Consider the following 23,496-nt stretch of genomic DNA (forward strand, 5'->3'; position numbering starts at 1 on the left):
AGTTAGATGATATCTCAAAGAAGCTTTGATTTGCATTTCTCTGATGATTAAAGATGATGAGCATTTTTTCATATGTCTGTAGACCGTGCACCTGTCTTTTCAGAGAAGTTTCTCCTCAAGTCCCTTGCCCAGCCTGCAATGGGATCACTTGTTCTTTTCTTGCTTATACACTTGAGTTCTCTGTGGATTCTGGTTATTAAACCTTTGTCGGAGACATAACCTGCAAATATCTTCTCCCATTCTGAGGGCTTACTCCTTGCTTTACTTACTGTGTTTTTGGCTGTGCAGAAACTTTTTAGTTTGATCAGGTCCCAGTAGTGTATTTTTGAAGCTGCTTCAATTGCCTGGGGGGGTCCTCCTCATAAAATACTCGCCCAGACCGATTTCTTCAAGGGTTTTCCCTGCAATCTTTTCTAGTATTTTTATAGTTTCATGTCTTAAGTTTAAATCTTTAATCCAGTGAGAGTCTATCTTAGTTAATGGTGAAAGGTGTGGGTCCAGTTTCAGTCTTCTACAGGTTGCCAGCCAGTTCACCCAGCACCATTTGTTAAATAGGGAATCTTTTCCCCACTGAATGTTTTTAATTGGCTTGTCAAAGATCAAATAACGGTAAGTACCTGGATTCATTTCTTAGTTCTCTATTCTGTTCCAGACATCTACTTCTCTGTTTTTGTGCCAATACCATGCGGTTTTGATCACTATCGATTTATAGGATAGTCTGAGGTCTGGTAGCATGATTCCTCCTGCTTTGTTTTTATTTCTGAGTAATTCTTGGCTATTTGAGTTTTTTTCTGATTCCATATAAAACGAAGTATTATTTTTTTCAAGATCTTTAAAGTATGACAGTGGAGCTTTAATAGGGATTGCATTAAAATTGTATATTGCTTGGGTAGTATGGACGTTTTAACATTGTTGATTCTTCCCAGCCATGAGAATGGTATGTTTTTCTATTTGTTAACATTTTCAGCTATTTCTTTTCTTAGAGTTTCATAGTTCTCTTTATAGAGATCTTTCACGTCCTTTGTTAAATAAACTCCCAAATATTTCATCTTCTTTGACACTACTGTGAACGGAATAGAGTCCTTCACTGTTTTTTCAGCTTGACAATTGTTGGTATATATAAGGGCTACCACTTTATGAATGTTGATTTTGTAACCTGAGACGCTGCTGTATTCCTTGATCACTTCTAAGAGTTTTGTAGTAGAATCCCTGGTGTTTTCCAGATATACAATCATATTATCTGCAAAGAGCAAAAGTTTGATCTCTTCTGACCCTATATTGATACCCTTTATCACCTTTTCTTCCTAATTGTGGTGGTGAAAACTTCCATTACAATGTTAAAGAGCAGCGGAGACAATGGGCAGCCTTGTCTGGTTCCTGATCTGAGTGGAAATGATTTCAATTTAACACCATTCAATACTATATTGGCTGTGGGTCTGCTGTAGATGGCATCTATCAGTTTAAGAAATGTCCCTTCTGGGGCGGTGCCTGTGGCTCAAGGGGTAGGGCGCCGGTCCCATATGCCGGAGATGGCGGGTTCAAACCCAGCCCCGGCCAAAAAAAAAAAAAAAAAAGAAATGTCCCTTCTATACCAATTTTCTTAAGTGTTCTGATCATGAAGGGATGCTGGATATTATCAAAAGTTTTTCTGCATCAATTGAGAGAATCATATGGTCTTTGTTTTTTAATTTGTTTATGTGCTGAATTATATTTATAGATTTACGTATATTGAACCAGCCTTGATACCCTGGGATAAAACCGACTTGGTCATGATGTATAATTTGTTTGATGTGTTGCTGGATTCTGTTTGTTAGGATCTTGTTGAATATTTTTGCATCTATATTCATAAGTGATATTGGTCTATAATTTTCTTTTCTTGTTGGGTCTTTTCCTTGGTTTGGGGATAAGGGTGATGTTTGCTTCATAGAACGTGTTGGGTAGTCTTCCTTCTTTTTCTACATTTTGGAACAGGTTGAGTAATATAGGTACTAATTCCTCTTTAAAGGTGTGATAGAATTCTGACGTGAAGCCATCTGGTCCTGGGCTTTTCTTTTTAAGGAGATTTTGTATGGTTGATGCTATTTCAGAACTTGATATTGGCCTGTTCAAGATTTCCACTTGATTCTGGCAAGTCTTGGAAGGTGATGTGCTTCCAAGTATTGATCAATATCCTTCAGATTTTCATATTTCGGAGAATAAAGTTTCTTATATTCATTAAGGATTTTTTGAAATACTGAGCAGTCTGTCATTATTTTGTCTTTGTTGTTTCTGATTGATGAGATTAGAGATTTTACTCTTTTTTTCCTAGTTAGGTTAGCCAAAGGTTTATCTATTTTGTTGACCTTTTCAAAAAACCAACGTTTTGATTTATTGATCTATTGTATAATTCTTTTGTTTTCAATTTCATTTAATTCTGCTCTAATTTGGTTATTTCTTTTCTTCTACTGGGTTTGGGGTGGGAATGTTCTTCCTTTTCCAGTTGCTTGAGATGTCCCATTAAGTTGTTAACTTCCTCTCTTTCTGTTCCCTTGAGGAAGGCTTGCAGTGCTATAAATTTCCCTCTTAGGACTGCCTTTGTGGTATCCAGAGGTTCTGATAATTCATGCCTTCATTGTTGTTTTGTTCCAAAAATTTGGTAATTTCCTTCTTAATCTCATCTTTGACCTAGCTATCATTCAGCATAAGGCCATTTAACTTCCATGTTTTTGTATGAGTATGCAGATTCCTGTTGTTACTGAGTTCAACTTTTATTCCATAGTGGTCCAAGAGGATGCAAGAAATAATTTCTATTCCTTTAAATTTACTGAGGTTACTAAGAAAATGCCGTGAAGGCTACGTTGAACAGTTTAATGAGAATATATCAGATTGCATATGAAACCAGCACATTGTACTCCTTGATTGCACTAATGTACAGAGTTATGATTTAACAATAAAAATAAATAAATTAATAATAAAAAATAAATAAATTTACTGAGGTTAGACTTGTGACCTAAGATGTGATTGATTTTGAAGTATGTTCCGTGGGCTGATGAGAAGTATGTGTATTTAGTTTTGTTGGGATGACATGTTCTGTAGATGTCTGCTAAATTCAAATGTTGGATGGTTAGGTTTAAATCTAAAATTTCTTTGCTCAGCTTCTTATTGTAGGATCGATCCAACACTGCCAAAGGAGTGTCGAAATCTCCAACTATTATGAAGCTGGAGGAAATCAAGTTGCTCATGTCTGTTAGAATTTGTCTTATAAATTGAGGTGCATTCTGGTTGAGTGCATAGATATTAATAATTGAAATCTCATATTGAGTATTACCCTTAACAAATATAAAGTGACCATTCTTATCCTTCCTTTCTTTTGTTGGTTTAAAGCCTATTGTATCTGCAAATAGAATTGCAACACCTGCTTTTTTCTGATTACCAATTGCCTGAAATATGGACGACCATCCTTTCACCCTGAGTCTATATTTATCTTTTAAGATAAGATGTGACTCTTGTATGCAGAAAATATCTGGCCTGAGTTTTTGTATCCAGTTAGCTAACCTGTGCCTCTTTAAAGGACAGTTAAACCGTTCACATTAATTGAGAATATTGATAAGTCTGGTAAAATTTGGGGTATCGAGTTTTTCGAAAGTCCAGTGGACATTTTTAATGCTTTTGTCATTGTGGAAGTTGGAGTTTGATCAAAAGTTTCTGAGTGAGCTTACTTTGTGGTAGAGGATTGAGCTGGTCATTATGGAGGATAGGTCTGAGAATATCCTGAAAAGCTGGTTTGGTTATGGCAACTTTCTATAACATATGAATGTCATTAAAGTGTTTAATTTCTCCATCATAAATGAAACTCAGTTTAGCTGGATACAGGATCAGGGGTTGAAAGTTATTTTGCTTTAGGAGATTAAAAGTCGATGACCACCCTCTTCTGGCTTGAAAAGTTTCAGCAGAGAGATGTGCAGTCATTCTAATATTCTTCCCTTTGTAGGTAATGGATTTCTTATGTCTAGCTGCTTTCAGAATTTTTCTTTCATATTAACTTTAGTGAAGTTAATTATGATATGCCTGGGGGATGTCTTATTGGGACTGAGTCCTGCTGGGATTCTGAAACTGTCTATCTGAATTTCAGAATCTCTTGTCATGTCTGGAAAATTCTCTTTCACAATTTCATGGAGAAGGGCCTCTATGCCTTGTGAGGCCACTTCATCAGTTTCAGGGATTTCAACGAGGCAGATATTAGCCTTCTTAGAGTTATCCCAGAGCTCTCTGAGAGAAGGATCCATTTTTGCTCTCCATTTCTCTTCCTCTTTGAGAGTTTGGGAGTGTTCAAAGGCTTTGCCTTCAATGTCAGAAATCCTTTCTTCTGCTTGTTCCACTCTGTTACTGAGAGATTCTACAGTATTTTTCAAGTCTTTGAGGGCTGCAAATTCTTGCTTCAGTGTGTCAAAATCTTTGGTGGTTTTGTCTTTAAATTCGTTCAATTCTTGAGAGAACTTTTGAATTTCTCCTCGAATTTCTAATTCTGACTTTTGAATTGCTCCTCAAATTTCTAATTCCAAATCTTCTTCTATTCTGTTAATCTTGTTTGCAATCCAAATTCTGAATTCGATTTCTGACATCTTGGCCAGTTGTTTATGAATGGGATCTTCAGTTACATCTGCCATATCTTTCCTTGGGGGGAGGGGGGGTTGATCTATTCTGGTTATTCATTTTACCAGAGTTTTTCCACCGATTCTGCCCCATGATTGTTTTACACCATTTGATTTTTCCCCTGGAGCTTTTTTGAAGACCCGTATAGTGCAATGGCCTAAGAAACTGAGGACCTGTTTGGTGTGTTGTGGCTAAGTGGTTCTGTCTCTGTTCTACCCTAGTGAAACAGTTGCTCTGGGTTGAAGTCTGAGCTGTGGAGAAATACCAGCAATTAAGTCACCTTGCCCCCCACAGGCAACAATTGGAAAAGGAAAATCAAACCTTCCTACAACCACACACCCAGGGCACCACCTGAATAGTCCTTGGGCAATTAGCTCTGTTCAAAAGGTCCAAATCAATTGTCTCAGTCAGCACCTGTCTTAGGTGGGAGAGTTTAAAAGGTCTCTGGTAACTGGATTGCAGGGGTCTGGTGACTACTCAGATATGGCTTGCTCCGGTGCTCTGTGGAGTCACGAGGACCCACCCAAGAAATAGACCAGTCTGGGAAGGTTGATGCCTCCTTCCCCACCTTGCACCTCTCTCACACCCAGTCACTGATAACCCCGTGGGGCTGTAGTGAACAGATACTGTAGTGAACAGATACTCCAGGGGTTTGCACCTGCCTGAATCACAAGGAAATCTATTTCTGCTCAGCCAGCCCGTTGTGCTCTGCCTCTATCTAGCAGGGGGATGTGAGGCCTGACAACTGTGGGCACTTAATGGAGGCTGGGGGGGGGGGTGTTCACTCAGTTCCAGCCCCGCCCCTGGTTCATGTTACTGACAGAACAGAACAGAACAGAACAACTTTGTGGGAATTTGTTTCTTTCCCTTCTAAATTCCCCTGCAGAAGAGAAGCTGTTTTGAGTTCCCAGAGCCTGGTGACTTAGGCCCTGTCTTTGCTCCTGCAGGTTTGTATTCGGTTAGCTGTCAGTTCTAGCCTCCTGTCTTCCTTTGTCTATAGGCTGACAATCCCCTGAGGGCTGGGTGAGTCTTAGGCTCAGTAAAGCAGTCCTCTGGGTCAGCCCTGTCCTGGGAACTACCTGGCTCTGCGTGTGCATTTCTAGTCCCCGCGCTCCACCCAGGCCGGTACTGCCTCAGGCAAACCCTTTACTCACAGGGCCTGCATTTCCATCCCAGATCTGTTCCATCAGAGGAGAGGAGGTTGCCACCTGAGTAGATGCCCAGCCTCCTCTGGTTGCCCAGGGAGACAGGGAGTGTGGCTTCAGAATATCTGGGAGTGAGCCCTATTGTTGCCAAAAGACAGCTGTTGTTCTGCGCCTCGGGGCACCACTACTCCGGTGTGGTTCCCTCTCAGCCAACCTCCTCTACTCACTCCCGTGCCACAGAGTCATCACTGACCAGCTGCAGTTTAGGCCTTGTCCACACCCCTCGAGAAATCACCCAAGAATCTGGACTCCTGGTGGACAGGTCTCCAGACCTCAGAGTAAGAGTGGAGGGGAGTGCTGGGAGCTCAGAGTTGCAGGTTGAGAATATATACAGTTTTATACAGTTTTATGCCTGGTAGGAGAATGCCATGGCACCCTAGTAGGGGAAGTAGGTCCAGTTTTTAGAGGGTCTCTCCCATGGAGTGTAGTGGGAGGATCTTGAACTCTGCTTGTTTGTTTGTGGGGCACTCTGAGCTGTTCTCATGGTTGGAGGGGACTCCTGTCCGCTTGGTGATAGATTTTGTACCTTTTGTTTGTATCCTTGGGATCACAGCTCACCTCAGCGGGGTTGATGTGCGTTCTTCAACCTTCTCTCTTAGTGCAGCTCTAATCCACCAGGTTACTTGCTAAATTTCTGTCCTTGAACTCTCCTTCTGGACCAGAGCCTCTGTGGAAAGCTGTCTTCGGTCAGCCATCTTGTCTCCACCCCTGGAATGATCAAGTCTCACTTTCTTATACCTGGTAGAGTGCTGTGGCGTTACAACTCACAGCAACCTCAAACTCTTGGGCTCAAGAGATCGATCCTCTTGCCTCACCCTCCCAGGTAGCTGGGACTACAGGCACCTGCCATAGCATCCAGCTATTTTTAGAGATGGGGTCTCACTCTTGCTCAGGCTGGTCTCAAACTGGTTAACTCAAGTGATCCACCCCTCGGTCTTCTAAAGTGCTGGGATTATAGATGTGATCCACTGTGCCCAGCTACTTCTGTGTCCTTTAAAGTAAATGCTTCTACATAAGCAGTTACCTAAGCATTCTGGCAACTTATTGATTGACTAACATTAACTAGAATGTCTTTGGGGACTGTGTTTACTTTACAAGAGAAGGGAACAAATGACAAGCCAATTAAAAAGCCAGTATCATCTTTCATTCTTTTATTAATAGGAAAAATTAAGGTCACATAGATTTTTAGCCTAATCTCTTAACACTTTCTGCCTCTGCAGTGTCACATAATGATACCTGCTTTTAACAGGATGGCCGATTCTAACCCCCTCTACATGAGTTATTGCAACAACCTATACCAAAGAAATATTTTGTTATTCCAGCAATTGGTTTTCTGAGTTAATGAGTCTGCCAGTATAGATTAGTGGTTTGAAGGTTTTTTTTTTTTTTAAAGGAGGAGTTATTCATTAGGGCCCCTCAAAGAGAACAGCTGGTACATCCACACTGAATACATTGGCTGCTTTCAAAGAATTTGGGGGAACCAAGGAAGGTAATTCATTGCCCCTGCTCATTAACAGTGGAGGTTGGGGGAAATAAGGCTACTATCCCTAAGCACAGAGGATTGAGGGGAAAGAGTGGTTAAACCAAGTGGAAGCCAGCCCAACCTACGTGGAAGCCTCAGGGCTCAGAGCAGGACAGGAAAAGGGATGGAGTGGATCTGGAGGGAAGGCTGAAGACCTGTAGCACAGGACAGGAGGAGATGAAAAGTCAATGAAATCAATAATGGTAAGACCACAACAGGCCATGCTGGACTACAGCACTGGATCTTGACCAGAGACAAGAAAAGAGCCTACATGTATTAAGTGCTTTTCTGGTTACTACTGTTATATAATAAACTATCCTAAATTTAGTGTAGTAAAAAAATCCACCATGTACTATGCTTGCAGATTCTGTGGGTCAGAAATTTGAGTAGGGTGCAGAGGGGATGGTGTGTCCCTGCTCCACCATTTTTAGCACCTCAACTAGGAACACTAAAATGCCCTAGGGCTGGAACCACCTGGTTATGTGTTTATTCATGTGACTGGCACCTGGGATGGGTGACTGGCACCTGAGACTGGACTCATCTAGTGGAACCAAGATGTTATGTATGGGTTTCCTGCAATGGCTACCGTATCCTGGGAGTGAGAGATACCAAAGAGACAGATGAAGCCTTTTCTGATGTAGCCTCTGAGGTAACACAGCATTGCTTCTGCATTTAGTAGTCCAAGGCCAGGGGAATTAGACACCATGTCTCGGTGGGGTTGGGAGTAACAAAGTCACATTGTTGAAAAGCTTGCTTAATGGGAGAATACTTTTGCAGCTATCTTTGGAAAATAACAACTGCCACATGCGTGTTACTAAGGGAATATGAACGTAATTTTGAAACATTCAGACAACAGTTGCAACAAACTATTTTCTAGGATAAATAAAATTATATTACCTGCATTCTCTTGTTACTGGAGGTTTCCAATGTAGGAGACACTGCAGAGGTTAACTGGCTTAGCTTCCTTCCCCCAAGCAGTCTGAATATCACTGTTCTTATTGTCCCACAGAGTAAGCCCAGTGATGTGTAGAAGGGACAGAAGGGACTACCACCCAGGACTCTTGGGTTTGATTTATTTGTTTTATTCATTTAACCAGAAATTAGTAAGAAATGAAATTATAAATCAAATTTTGCCAAATGAACGCACATGCATTGGACTTGATAAAGAAGCACTAGGCTAGTACTGCTTTCCTCTGACATCAAATAAGTCTACCTTGCTGGAAGATTTGGGCTTAGCCTGCTATCTATCATATGCCAGGGTTGTCACATACAAGAGTACAAGGGCTGGGGGTACAGAAGAATAAAGCTTGCCTGAACAATTCATGTCTGTGGGAGTAACAGCTTCCCTGCAACTGTAACAGCGAGTCTGGGGAGACAAGACTCCAGGCATCTCTGGCCAGTGGGATCTGCCTATAATCATCCCTTTGAGGATACAGGGAGCCAGCAAGGGACTTCTGGACCCCAAGAGGAGGACAAAAACAGTGGAAAACTGGCAAGTGGTTGCGTGTGTTTGATTGACCTAATCACGCTGGCAACCGTAAGTACAAGCAGCAGTGAGACTGCAAACCGGAAAGGCCTTACCTGTGAACTGTTTCAGTGTTCTTGGACTTGGCACTCAGTTGAACTGCCTTGGGGAGAGCTTGAGCAGGAGTGTGGAGAACTTTGGGCATTGTCTGGGGCCCCAGACTGAGCCACTGAGCTAGGCGCAGGAAGCCACTGTGAAAGAACTGCCCTGGCAAGCTCCGCCCTCAGGGTCTCAGAGCAAGGATTGGGCGGGTCAAAGTAACCTAATGACTGAGCAGCCTAAAGGCAGGGACTGAGCTGCCTTACAGCCTTAATCCTTAGGGGCAGACTGAGACGGTTTTGGCACAATGGAAACTTGGGCTGTTGCCCTGGGCAGAGTGCCGTGACGTCACAGCTCATAGCAACCTCAAACTCCTAGGCTTGACGCTGCCCAGGTCTCCATAAGAGCTGTGCACCTGACCAGTGACCCACACCCACCGGGCCTCCGCATTCCCTGACCAGGAACTGCGGGAGCCACGCAACCCTGCGTCCTCCCTCCTGTGTCCTCCCAGCTTCCACACTAGCCCGTTCATCTGAACAGGGACTCTAGTAGTTGTGTGCCTTTGGAGCCCTCCCTGCCTCTGTGCAGAGCTCTTCTCCTGGCCAGAGACTGCTGGAGTCTTGGGCTGTCTGTACCAAAGTCACTGGGCGCCTGGCACTCCCAGAACCGTGCCACCACCCCCAACCCTGTTGCTGGATCCGGGTGTATCACAAACCAGAGCTGCTTCCACAACCAGAACTCTCTAGCTAGAGCAGCCCCAGAGGAACTACACAGGGTCACTCCCTACAAAGATCCAGCAACAATGGAGTGATCCCACTGGGGTCTAATCTTGGAGAGACACCTCCCCAACTCTGAGGACAGTTAGAGGCAATGGTGGAAAACAATCATGAGGCGAAATCAACAGAAAAACTCTGGCAATATGAATAATCAGAGTAGATCAACTCCCCCAAGGATCAATGGGGCAGAAACAGCACAAGACCCCATGCACAAACAAATAGCTGAGATGTCAGAAATTGAATTCAGGATCTGGATAGCAAATAAGATCGAATTAGAATTCCCAAAGTTATCTCAAGAATTCAACGGATTCAAAGACCAAATGACCAAGGATTTCGACACATTGAGACAAGAAGTTGCATCCCTCAACACAGTAGAATCCCTCAGTAACAGAATGGAGCAAGCATAAGAAAGGATTTCTGACATTGAAGACAAAGTTTTCGAATGCTCCCAAACCCTCAAAGAAGAAGAGAAATGGAGAGCAAAAACAGACCACTCTCTCAGAGAGCTCTCGGATAATTTGAAGAAAACCAATATTCGTCTTATAGGGATTCCCGAAAGTGACGAAGTGGCCTCACAAGGCACAGAGTCTCTTCTCCATAAGATTATGAAGGAGAACTTTGCAGACATGCCAAGAGATTCCGAAATTCAGATAGCAGACAGTTTCAGAACTCCAGCACGACTCAATCCAAATATGACATCCCCCAGACACATCATAATCAATTTCACTAAACTTAATATGAAGGAGAAAATTCTGAAAGCTGCCAGATGAAAGAAAACCATTACCTACAAGGGGAAGAATATCAGAATAACTGCAGATCTCTCTGCTGAAACCTTTCAAGCTAGAACAGGATGGTAATCAACTTTTAATCTCCTCAAACAAAATAACTTTCAACCCAGGATTCTATACCCAGCTAAACTGAGCTTCATTTATGACGGACAAATTAAACACTTCAACAACATTCACATGTTGAAGAAATTTGCCACAACTAAACCAGCTCTCCAGGACATTCTCAGACCTATCCTCCATAAAGAACAGCATAATTCTTCACCACAAAAGTAAACCCACCCAAAAAATTTTTGATCAAATTCCAACTTCCACAGTCACAAAAGGATTAAAAATGTCCACCAGTCTCTCGAAAGGCTTATCAATACTCTCAATTAATGTGAATGGTTTAAATTGTCCTCTAAAGAGGCATAGGTTGGCGGACTGTACAAAAACTCAAGCCAGATATCTGCTGCATCCAAGAATAGCATCTTACATTAAAAGACAGATACAGACTCAAGGTGAAGGGATGGTCATCTATATTCCAGGCAAATGGAAAGCAGAAAAAACCAGGCGTTGCAATCCTGTTCACAGACGCAATAGGCTTTAAACCAACCAAAATAATTAAGGGTAAGGATGGACCCTTCATATTTGTTGAAGGTAATACTCAATATGATGAGATCTCAATTATTAATATTTATGCACCCAACCACAACGCACCTCAATTTATAAGAGAAAATCTAATAGACATGAGCAACTCGATTTCCTCCACTTCCATAGTAGTTGGAGATTTTAACACCCCTTTAGCAGTCCTGGATAGATCCCCCAAAAAGAAGCTAAGCAAAGAAATTTTAGATTTAAACTCAACCATTCAACATCTGGACTTAACAGACATCTACAGAACATTTCATTCCAAAAAAACTGAATACACATTCTTCTCATCAGCCCATGGAACATACTCCAAAATCGACCACATCCTAGGCCACAAATCTAAACTTAGCAAATCTAAAAAAATAGAATTATTCCTTGCATCTTCTCAGACCATCATGGAATAAAAGTTGAACTCAATAACAACAGGAACCTGCATACCTATACAAAAACATGGAAGCTAAACAACCTTATGCTGAAGGATACATGGGTTATAAAGGAGATTAAGAAGGAAATCACCATATTTTTGGAACAAAACAACAATCAAGACACGAATTACCAGAACCTCTGGGATACTGCAAAGGCAGTCCTAAGAGGGAAATTTATAGCACTTCCTTGCAGCCTTCCTCAAGAAAACGGAAAGAGAGGAAGTCAATAACTTAATGGGATATCTCAAGCAACTGGAGAAGGAAGAACACATCCAACCCCAAACCCAGGAGAAGAAAAGAAATAACCAAAGTCAGAGCAGAATTAAATGAAATTGAAAACAAAAGAATTATACAACAGATCAATATATCCAAAAGCTGGTTTTTTGAAAAGATCAATAAAATATATAAACCTTTGGCCAACTTAACCAGGAAAAAAAGAGTAAAATCTCTAATTTCATCAATCAGAAATGGTAATGATGAAATAACACCAGACCCCTCAGAAATTCAAAAAATCCTTAACGAATACTACAAGAAACTCTACTCTCACAAATACGAAAATCTGAAAGAATCGACCAATACCTGGAAGTACGCCACCTATCAAGACTTAGCCAGAACGAAGTGGAAATGTTGAACAGGCCTATATCAAGTTCTGAAATAGCATCAACTTACAAAATCTCCCTAAAAAGAAAAGCCCAGGACCAGATGGCTTTACGTCAGAATTCTACTAAACCTTTAAAGAAGAACTAGTACCTATACTACTAAACCTCTTCCAAAATATAGAAAAAGAAGGAATATTACCCAGGACATTCTATGAAGCAAACATCACCTTGATCCCCAAACCAGGGAAAGACCCAACAAGAACAGAAAATTATAGACCAATATCACTAATGAATATAGATGCTAAAATAATAAGATCCTAACAAAGAGAATCCAACAACACATCAAAAAAATTATACACCACGACCAAGTTGGATTTATCCCAGGGTCTCAAGCCTGGTTCAATATATGTAAATCTATAAATGTAATTCAACACATAAACAAACTTAAAAATAAAGACCATATGATTCTTTCAATTGAAGCAGAAAAAGCTTTTGATAATATCCAGCATCCCTTCATGATCAGAGCACTTAAGAAAATTGGTATAGAAGGGACATTTCTTAAACTAATAGAGGCTATCTACAGCAAACCCTCCATTCAATATCGTATTGAATGGAGTTAAATTGAAATCATTTCCACTTAGATCAGGAACCAGGCAAGGTTGCCCATTGTCCCCATTGCTCTTTAACATTGTAATGGAAGTTTTAGACATTGCAATTAGAGAAGAAAAGGCGATCAAGGGTATCCACATAGGGTCAGAAGAGATCAAACTTTCACTCTTTGCAGATGATATGATTGTATATCTGGAAAACACTAGGGATTCTACTACAAAACTTTTAGAAGTGATCAAGGAATATAGCAATGTCTCAGGCTACAAAATCAACACCATAAATCTGTGGCCTTTATATATACCAACAATAACCATGCCGAACAGTCAAGGACTCTATTCCTTTCACAGTAGTGCCAAAGAAAATGAAATATTTGGGAGTATACCTAACAAAGGACGTGAAAGATCTCTACAAAGAGAACTTTGAAACTCTAAGAAAAGAAATAGCCGAAGATGTTAACAGATGGAAAAACATACCATGCTCATGGCTGGGAAGAATCAGCATTGTTAAAATGTCCATACAGCCCAAAGCAATATATAATTTTAATGCAATTCCTATGAAAGCTCCATAGTCATACTTTAAAGATCTTGAAAAAATAATACTTCATTTTATATGGAATCAGAAAAAAACCTCAAATAGCCAAAACATTACAAAGCAGGAAGAATTACGCTACCAGACCTGAGACTGTACTGTAAATTGATAGTGATCAAAACAGCATGGTACTGGCACAAAAGCAGAGAAGTAGATGTCTGAAACAGAATAGTGAACCAAGAGATGAATCCAGCTACTTACTGTTATTTGATCTTTGACAAGCCAATTAGAAACATTCAGTGAGAAAAAGATTCCCTATTTAACAAATGGTGCTGGGTAAACTGGCTGGCAACCTGTAGAAGATTGAAACTGGACCCACACCTTTCACCATTAACTAAGATAGACTCTCACTGGATAAAATACTTAAACTTAAGACATGAAACTATAAAAATACTTGAAGAAAGTGCAGGGAAAACTCTTGAAGGAATCGGCCTGGGTGAATATTTTATGAGGAGGACTCCCCAGGCAATTGAAGCAGTTATCAAAAATACACTACTGGGACCTGATCAAACTAAAAAGCTTCTGCACAGCCAAGAACATAGTGACTAAAGCAAGCAGACAGCCCTCAGAATGGGAGAAAATATTTGCAGGTTATACCTCCGATAGGGGTCTAATAACCAGAATCCACAGAGAACTCAAACATATTAACAAGAAAGGAACACATGACCCCATCTCAGGGTAGGCAAGGGACTTGAAGAGAAACTTCTCTAAAGAAGACCGACGCAAATGTACAAACACATGAAAAAAAGCTCATCATCCTTAATCATCAGAGAAATGCAAATCAAAACTACTCTGAGAAATGCAAATCAAAACTACTATCACCTAACCCCAGTAAGAGTAGCCCACATAACAAAATCCCAAAACCAGAAATGTTGGTGTGGATGTGGAGGAAAGGGCACACTTCTACACTGCTGGTGGGAATGCCCACTAATACATTCCTTCTGGAAGGATGTTTGGAGAACACTTAGAGACCTAAAAATAGACCTGCCATTTGATCCTATAATTCCTTTACTAGGTTTATACCCAGAAGACCAAAAGTCACAATATAACAAAGACATCTGTACCAGAATGTTTTTTGCAGCCCAATTCATAATTGCTAAGTCATGGAAGAAGCCCAAGTGCCCATCGACCCACGAATGGACTAGCAAATTGTGGTACATGTATACCATGGAATTCTATGCAGCCTTAAAGAAAGATGGAGACTTTACCTCTTTCATGTTTACATGGATGGAGCTGGAACTTATTCTTCTTAGCAAAGTATCTCAGGAATGGAAGAAAAAGTATCCAATGTACTCAGCCCTACTATGAAGCTAAATTATAGCTTTCACACGAAGACTATAACCCAACTATAGCACAAGACTATGGGGAAAGGGCCAAGGAAGGGGAAGGGAGGGGGGAGGTTTTGGTGGAGGGAGAGTTATGAGCAGGGCCACATCTATGGTGCATCTTAGAATGGGTACAGGCGATTGCACTAATGTACACAGCTATGATTTAACAATAAAAAAATAAAAAAAAGAAAAGAAAAACCAAAAAAAAAAAAAAAAACAATTCATGTCTGTGGAGAAACTTTAACATGTAGTTATTAAGGTCTTCTTTGCACATGACAGTATCTTTCTGACCCATCTATCCATTCATCTCGCCTCTAGTCCTGTGGATTGATACCTGCAATGTCATTAACTTTCTGAGGGGGATTTTGTGTAAGTTTTTGTGCTCTGGTAGAAACAAAGTACTGAATACACTTATCTTTGCTCTTCAGGTATAGCCGCGAACCGAAAGAGAATGTTTCCAAACTGTTTGAATCACTTGACAATTTCTTTTTATATTTTGACATCAAGAATTTGGCAAATCATGGTGTATGGCACACCTCTTGGAGGCAGGACTCAGTTATAAGAGGTTTTTATTAAAACTCCTAGGTATCCGCTGCCAGACTGCCTATTGCATAAAGAAGGTTTATCAGTTTTATCAGTTTCATTGATAACAAATGCAATCAGCAAAACCTAATTCTTTGTGCCCTCAATGAATCCTAAACAATAAAAAATAAAAAAACAAGAATTTGGCAAACTAGCCCAGCTTCAAAAAAAAAATATCTAAGCAGATGAACTTTTTCTTTCTCCCACTCTACAATGGCAGGGACAAGCTGGCTTCTCTGGCATCACCCTTTCTAATCTCTATTCCATTGATATTGTCTGTTAGTTAAGAAAGCCTGAGTGTGTCTCTTCAAAAAAGATGTTTCTCAAAAAATAGGGTTTATTTGTTTTAAAGGATCTGCTTGCTCTTTTGCAACTCCCTCTGGCCATATTTTAAGTGACAAGATGCCCCATGGCATCCAGGTATGTACAGCCTCTGGGCAGAGTGAGATGATTGGGGGTTGGACTATGGGCTCCACCTCAGTCCAGCTAGCAGGGTGGCTGCAGGAAAGCCCCTTGCATCCTGGGCAGGGAAGTGAAAGTGACCAGCTCACTGGCCTGCTCAGAGCCTTTCCATTCTGGAGTTCTGTACGCCAGTGAGCCCACTTAAGGCCCGGAGGTCCTGCGAGCCCAGGGTGGCAGCCTTGGTACAAGCGATCCTGATCGCTCTGTCCCGAGGGGGCCTCAGGCTTCATTATTCTCAGCCAGTGTTCACAGGTGGCATTAAAGCAGTGGCCCTTTCAGGAGAGACACCAACTCACTTCCTCACTGCCTTGTCATGCTCAGTCCCTGACATTCCAGCCGCTCCTCCAGTTCCCTGGCTGCGATGTCCTGGTTAGCAAAGCCAGGGTTTCTTTCCCTTTCTCAACCTGTCTGACCTCCCTGTGCCTCAGATGCTTCATCTTGCATGGCGGTTCTCAACCTGTGGGTTGCAACCCTTTTGGGGATCAAGCAACTCTTCCCACTTTCACAGGGGTTGCCTAAGATCATCAGAAAACACATATTTCTGATGATCTTAGGAACTGAGACACGGCTCATGTGTGGGGGTTACCACAATACGAGGAACTGCATGTATTAAAGGGTTGCAGCATTAGGAAGGTTGAGAACTGCTGATCTAGCAGATGGTGATGGTGTTGATTTTATTGGGTAGGTGTGATTTTTTGATTATTACACATCATAATCAATGATGGGTAATACGTTACTTATATAAATACACACACATGCACACACACACAGAGCTTAGAACAGTGCCTGGGACAAAGATTTGTTGCCTGACCTTGTCACCCTCTGTGTGTGTCCCTCTACCTGGTCTCTGAAGGCAGGAGGATTATCAGTCCTTGTTCTATCAAAATCTCATGTTTTAAAAGACGTAACATGTCAAATTTTGCAGCATCATTTTTAATTTTATTCTTGTCTTTCAGAGTTTACTAACCTCAACTAATATAAATGTCTATCTCCTCAATTCTCCGATTGCCTGGAAACACCAGGCTGTGATACCTACTTGCCTTATTTCAGTTTCACTTTGTTTGCTACTGGCATGTGTGTGTTAGTCTTGTCTCAGCAGTTGGATTGTGGTCTATGAGACAGGTGACATCATCTACCTGTACAACCCATGGTCTTTCCTAACCAAGATCTCCACCTGCTTCAGCTGCAGCATGAGGGCAAATCACAAGTCCCTGTTCTTTATCCCAAGTTTAAAAACCAAATAACTTTGAACGTTCTCATCAACATGGTCATGTGACACGATTGGGGCCTCTCATCTGAACAGGAACATGTGGGGGTCAGGATTCAACATGTGCAAATCTTTCTGTCCCACCCCCAGGTATCCGCCGCCAGACTGCCCATTGCATAAAGAAGGGTCGTGGGATAGTGAAAGCTACCTTTTGCGACCCAGAAACCCAGCCCAATGGGAGACAGAAGAAGTGCCATGAAAAGGCTTGTCCACCCAGGTAACGTGGCTGAGGGGCTCTGTATGTCTGTCCACAGTGACTCTGGCTCCAGGGTGACTGAATGCTTGCTGACGAAGGAGGGCTGTGCAGCTTTGTGTTAGAATACACGCTTACAAGGAAGCTGTGGCTGTGCCATTGGAGACTATGGCAAGCTGTGAGGACATTCTCTCGCAGGAACAATGTTTTATACAAGTTAATGTGTTCTATGTTTAGTTATTTGGTAAGACTGAGTCTCAAGGCCTTGTTGAAGAAAGAGCTATGTAGATCACCCTAATTTTGTTTAACTAACAGACAGGTTTGGCTTTTCCAATTGCAGTTTACCAGTGCTTCGGGGCACAGTGCCCACTTGTGCTTCGGGCTGCCTGTCAGAGTGGGCTTACAGAGCTGGCTTTCCCAACCTTGGCATTACTGGTATTGGGGGCTAGATAATTATTTGTTGGGGTGTGGGGTTGTCCTGTGAATTGTAGGATGCTTAGTAGCATTGTTGGCTTGTAGTTTACTTAGAATATGCTAGTAGCACCCCCCTCTCCCAATCCAGGTTGGGACCCCCAAAAAAGTCTGCAGATGTTACCAAATATCCTCTAGGGGGCAGAATCACCCTCATTTGAGAACCTGTTAGATACTTGTTTGCTGACTGCATTAGTTTAAGATGTTGAGATCCTAAAAGGTAGCTGAGATGTTATTATGAGGGGTTTGTGTTAAAAGAGAGAAAGAGGAGGAGAATGAGAAGGATGGAGAAAAAGAGGAAGGGAGGAAGGAGGGAAGTAAGGAAGGGAGGGAGGGAAGGAAGATTTGTTGGTTGATTTCTGGAGAGCATCTTCACTCTCTGGTGACCTTAAACAGGGATACATTTACATTACAGAATCCATCAGACATTCATTCCAGTTCTAAGCAGACATCAAGAAGAGTTTATTTAAACAGGAGGGAACAAATCCTTACCTGGCAGGGGAGGCACTGTGATCACCCAGGTGGTTTTCCCAGGGCGAGGCGTATCCATTGTACCCTGGATGTGCTGACCACTGTGATTTCTCCAAATGTGGGAAATTCAACGGGGTAATTCTTGCGAGTGGGGGACTGTGTTCATGCTTTTTTCTGTTAAAAAAAGAAAAGAAAAGAAAAGGGAACTAGTTGGTATCATGCATCAAACAGGTAACAAGTTGGATTCTAAAGAAAAGCTAGAATGTGTGATAACCGTCAAAGCACTAGGTAGGAAAGCAGAGTCAGGCCAATGGAGTTAAGGAAAGCGACATCAGCGTCCTAAGGTTCAGACAGCAGGGCCCAGGGGCGAGGGAGTTTTTGCCTGAGTCTGAGTCTATCCAGCTCTGCAGTTTCTTCTGGGTCATACCCAGGCTGTGAGGTCCAAAGCTGGACCTCAGCTCTGCTGAGCAAGGACAGAAATGCTGCAAGCGCCTCACCTCCCTGTATCTCTTTCCTGTGACTCCTTTCCCAGGAAGGACCAGACAGTCAAGTGACGGTTTCTGTGGCTCCAAGGTGCTCACAGTGCTCCTCAGGCCGGCACTGGGATTTGTGTGTAATTGTGGTTATTATGCGACCTTCTCAGGGAAGAGTGAGCCCAGAAAGAGAGTTTTTCTTACAGCTGATCTATCATGTGCTGCTCCACAGGGCTCAAGGCCCTGCCTTGTACCTTCTCGACCTCAAAGTCAAGGAGGCCCTGCCAGTCACTTTCTTTGCATCCTCTGGAAAGCAACCTCCACACCCAAACTGGGATTCTTAACTCACTTTCAAAACCACACTCTCTGTTGGATTAGCTGTCTCTTAAGACCCTGACTCCTGGCTGCTGTCCACATGGTCCCTTCCTTCCTTGGGACCTTCCTTGCTTAACTGGTATCTCTTCATCTCTTGGCTCTGAGAGCAGCAGTTAGGATGAGATACACAATACTCTTTTCTCCTGCAATGCTGCTTACATTGAACACATACATGGAGCTTGTTGATTCAGAGAAATTTTGAAGTGGGCAATTAGATAACCTTCCTCAACACAAAACGAGTAATGAAGCCCTGGCAGTCAAAATGGAAGTGCCAATGGCCACAGACAGGAGCAGGGCTGCCAGACAGTCACGTGTGGCCCAATTGTGCAAACATGACGTCCGGCACCCAACTTTCCTTGGTGAGCTGGTGAGCATGTCTACAGCTGCCATCTCTCCTGGTCTATGGTCGTGCTTCAGAGGCCGAAAACAACCCATCCAATTCCCCAGCTCCTGCCGTTGTGTTGGAAACAGTGCCTTCCAAACAATCTGAAGCATACACTTCAGGAAGAAGAACAAAGCATAAATAATTTGACAACTCTTTCTGAATCTTTGTTATTGTAGATTTTTTTTTTTTTTTTGCTTTAAGCTACTTTTCCCCTGGCTGTTATCTATTTCCCAAAGTATGAGTTTCTTTGAAGCTGATTCTGTACATAATTAATGCTTGTACCCCAGTTTATGGTCATTAAATAGCAACAAAATGAACAAATCAAGCCTCAGTTGACCTGGTTCAAAACTCAAGTTAAAGGCACGATCTTCAGAAAAAGACATGAAGGGTGGTTTTTTTTTGTTTGTTTTTGTTTTTTTAACACCAGAAGTAAAATATTTGCTCTTGTTTTTGTTTTACCCAATGTAATGCACACACATGCATGTTACACACACATACATATACATATATATGTATTTATACACATTTATGTTTAAAGTCTATAATATCTGTATTTAGGGGACTTTTCACCCCAGCTAACTAATTTTATTGAAATTTCATTTTTAGAATTTATTTTGTCCTCATGCTTCATAGATATGATGTATAAACATTCCTTTCCCTGGATCCATATTGGTTTATTTAATTCCTTTGGGCTAAAATATGGACTAAGACCTTGAGCAAAAGAAAGAGTCACCTATGGTAATTCTATTACGCAGTCCCTTTTTGTTGAAAGAGATAAGGCTCTCTAACTTAGTTAGAAATTTTGACTCCTGCAAATGTTAACTAAATATAAAATATATAGGTACAATTTCTGAAAATGCGTTCTGAGGCAGGATATGATAACCTAATAGAATTCCATAAAACATTCAAACATAATGATCAATTTACAAAAGCCCTTCTTATTGATTCCATTTTGGCTTCTGCAAATATTTATAAATATTTAGTCAGGTGACAGAGGAGATGATTCAGAGAAATTTGATGCCATGGTCTAGAGGATAAGTAGGAAGGCACATTTTTTTTTTCAGGATTATAGAAGTATATTTATTTTATATCAGAGAGAGGGAAGAGAGTACGGGGAAGAGATGAGAAAGAGAAAAGAGCAGAGAACAAGGAGTGGGAGATGGGAAGATGGTGGGGAAGAGGCAGAAAAGGAGTGAGAAAAGGGCACGGCATCCCAAAGAAAGGTAAAAGTAGCAATTTTTAAGAACCCACGATTTCCAAGCCCTCCCCAGACTACCACGTCATCTACTGCAGTGAGCAACCCTATCAGTAAGTATCTTTGTGCTCATTGTCCAGATGAGCCTTCTCTGAAATTTTCCAAGGTGACTTAGCTACAAGTTCAGAGCCTGGATGTGAGCCCTGATGTCTTCTCAGGCCTCCAAACCACACTGCTGCCCAGGATCTCAGGATGAACAGGTTTCAATGCTAGAACCAGAACCCTCCTCCCCAATGACATAAATGAGCAGAAAAGTCTGACTCCAAAGCTAAGTATTATTTTCATGCATGCAAATTTACAAAGAGATTAAAGAAATTTAAATTGTTTATTAAAAACAAAAAAGTCTCACTCTTTCACTCAGACTGGTGTGACTCTAGCTCACTCTAAGTTCAAACTCTTGGACTCAAGCGATTCTCCCACCTCAGCCTCCTAAGTATCTGGGATAACAGGCATATGCCACCATGCCCAGCTAATTTTTAATTTTTTTGTAGAGACAGTCTTGCTGTGTATCCTAGGCTGGTCTTAAATTCCTAGCCTCAAGTAATGCTCCTAACTTTGCCTCCCAAATTGCTGGGATCACAGCCTTGAGGCACTGAGCTCAGCCTGCTTTTTTAATAATAAATGAATAAATGAAGATGGCTTTGTTAATATTATTTGTTTTTGCAAATTTAATCCAGTAGTTTCCTTGTATATGAATTTCAAGTTGCAAATCCTCCTCTATCATCTAACTTCTATGATATCCAAAGAGTTCAAACCCATCATTCAGAGCTATCATTTCCTGTCCCAAAGGGATTTCATGTGCAAGGTTTAATCTTTTTCATTTTTGGATCATCTTTCTTCAGTAATATTTTATTTTTACATCTGACTTCAACAATGTTTCCTTCCCAAAGGAGTATTCAGGACAGATTTTTATTAAAGATTTAATAAAAGCTTTTGATTATCTAAACATAAGAAATATGTGCTACATGGCCAATGGCTGTTGGGATGAAAGCCTTGCATATCCATGTTCCAGGATAGAGTAGACTTGTCAGGAAAGAAATTCTTTAGAATTAAAGTGTATTTGGCTTCAGAAAGAGGTCAAATGAGTCTCTTATTTTTTATCACTCCTCTCTGAACTCTGGTTTTGAGCAAAGCAAAGCTGTGCTAGGCCACAGCTGCGATGGTACCCAACATACCCATAGTGCTCAACAAACATCTGATGGGGATTCATTAACTCTGCAGCTGCAGGTAGGTTTCAATGCACAAAAGCATGGCATGGGATTTAAATCAAGATTCCCCAACCACAGCACTCTTGCCACTTGGGCTGGATAACTCCTTGTTGAGAGGAGCTGTCTTGTGCATTGTAAAGGTTTAGCAGAATTTTTTGCTTCTACCCACTGAATTCCAACAGCAACTCTCCCTCCACTTGTGATAATGAAAACTATTTTCAGACATCCTTAAGTGTTTTCTGGAGAGGAACATGTAGGAACTTCCTGGCTTAGAATTTATGATCTGAATAAAAGGAAGATGAGAAAAAGCCCCTGAAAGATGAGAGGAGACCAAGTCAAGGATCAGGGCAGGCTCAGTGGGAGGGAAGTTACTAAGGGAAACCTCAGGAGCAAGGGAGGGTTCTGGCTAAGTCAGCTTGGCTTATAGATTCTGGTTGAGACAGTCCAGGGTGACCAGATAGCACTTGGGAGGACGGGGAGAATAGGGAAAGTGGTGGTTCTTGCCAAACTGTCTTAGCAGGGTTCTTTGTTAAAATGGGATTGTACAAGGAAGTGCACAGACGGGCCTGGGAGAAGATTCTGGAGCCTGACTAAAGTTTGAGCAAGGGCAGAATCTTTGTCATTGTCATCAGCATTCTTGTAAGAGAAAGATCAGTGGCAGAAGCAGAGAAGTTCACATGAAGCTGCTGTTAATTCTGGGTTGACTAAACGAGAGAGGTTGTCTTACTGAGGGAGAATAAATGTTTGGGTCGGGTCTTTTGTCTCACTGAGATGGGTCTTTGCATCTTATATACCTAAGGCCCTTCTTACAATCACTCAGAGAACTTGGAAAGTCTTCTGCTATAAATCTGTAGATATAAATATAACACAGTATTTTGTTATAAACATCCAAGAAACCTCCTAGAAGAGGTGAGATTATGGCATACACCCAGAAGGACGAGATAGACAGCAGTGAACCTGACCATGGCTTCTGAATCTTAGGCCTGGAAGACCTTTGCAGAGGAGAAAAGGAAAAAAGAAAAGATAGTTTTCACTTTAAACTAGTGACAAGCTGCCAGGCGCCATGGCAAGCTCCTATAATCCCAGCATTGTAGGAGGCTGAGGTAGGAGGATTGCTTGAGCTCAGGAGTTTGAGACTTGTCTGAGGGAGAATGAGACCCTAATTCATGAAAAAACTCAGCTAAGGCGAGCACCTCTAATCCCAGCAGCTTTGGGGGGCTAAGGCAGCAGGATGCCCACAGCCCAAGTCTGAGGTTACAGTGAGCTGTGATACCACTGCACTCTGCTCAGGGCATAGGGTGTAACTGTGTCTCAACAACAACAACAACAAAAAAAACAACTACTGACAAGCTGTCATAGTTCATTTTTTTCCTGCTATGCAAGAGTGCCACAGACTAGATAATTTATAAAGAACAGAAATGTATTTCCCATAGTTCTGGAAGCTGGCCGTCCAAGATCAAGATACTAGCATTTGACCCAGTGGGGTCTCCTTTTTGCAGGATGGCAGAAGACAAAAGGGCAAGAGAAGACAGACATGGTGTCTTCACATAGTAGAAAAGAAAGTGAACGCACTCCAAAAAGCCCTGTTTCTAGCAGCATTAATCCTTTCATGAGGATGGAGGCCTCATGACCTAAACCTCTCCCATTAGGCCCCAGCTCCCAACACGGTTGTGTTGGAGATGAAGTTCCCA

At 41.7% G+C, this 23,496-nt stretch overlaps 1 protein-coding gene and 1 non-coding gene across 2 annotated transcripts in view; both read left to right on the forward strand.

The window, feature by feature from the left end:
* ADAMTS12 (ADAM metallopeptidase with thrombospondin type 1 motif 12) overlaps positions 1-23,496 on the forward strand; it is a 321,601-nt gene that overhangs the window by 252,501 nt on the left and 45,604 nt on the right. The window contains exon 17 of the mRNA XM_053592503.1: positions 17,065-17,191. Coding sequence (XP_053448478.1) covers positions 17,065-17,191 — 127 coding nt within the window. The remainder of the gene's footprint in view (positions 1-17,064; positions 17,192-23,496) is intronic.
* LOC128591658 (U1 spliceosomal RNA) lies at positions 18,123-18,286 on the forward strand. Its single transcript, XR_008381612.1, has one exon. It is a non-coding gene; the product is annotated as a U1 spliceosomal RNA (small nuclear RNA).

Source organism: Nycticebus coucang, chromosome 1, assembly GCF_027406575.1.
Source record: "Nycticebus coucang isolate mNycCou1 chromosome 1, mNycCou1.pri, whole genome shotgun sequence".
Lineage (NCBI taxonomy): Eukaryota > Metazoa > Chordata > Mammalia > Primates > Lorisidae > Nycticebus > Nycticebus coucang.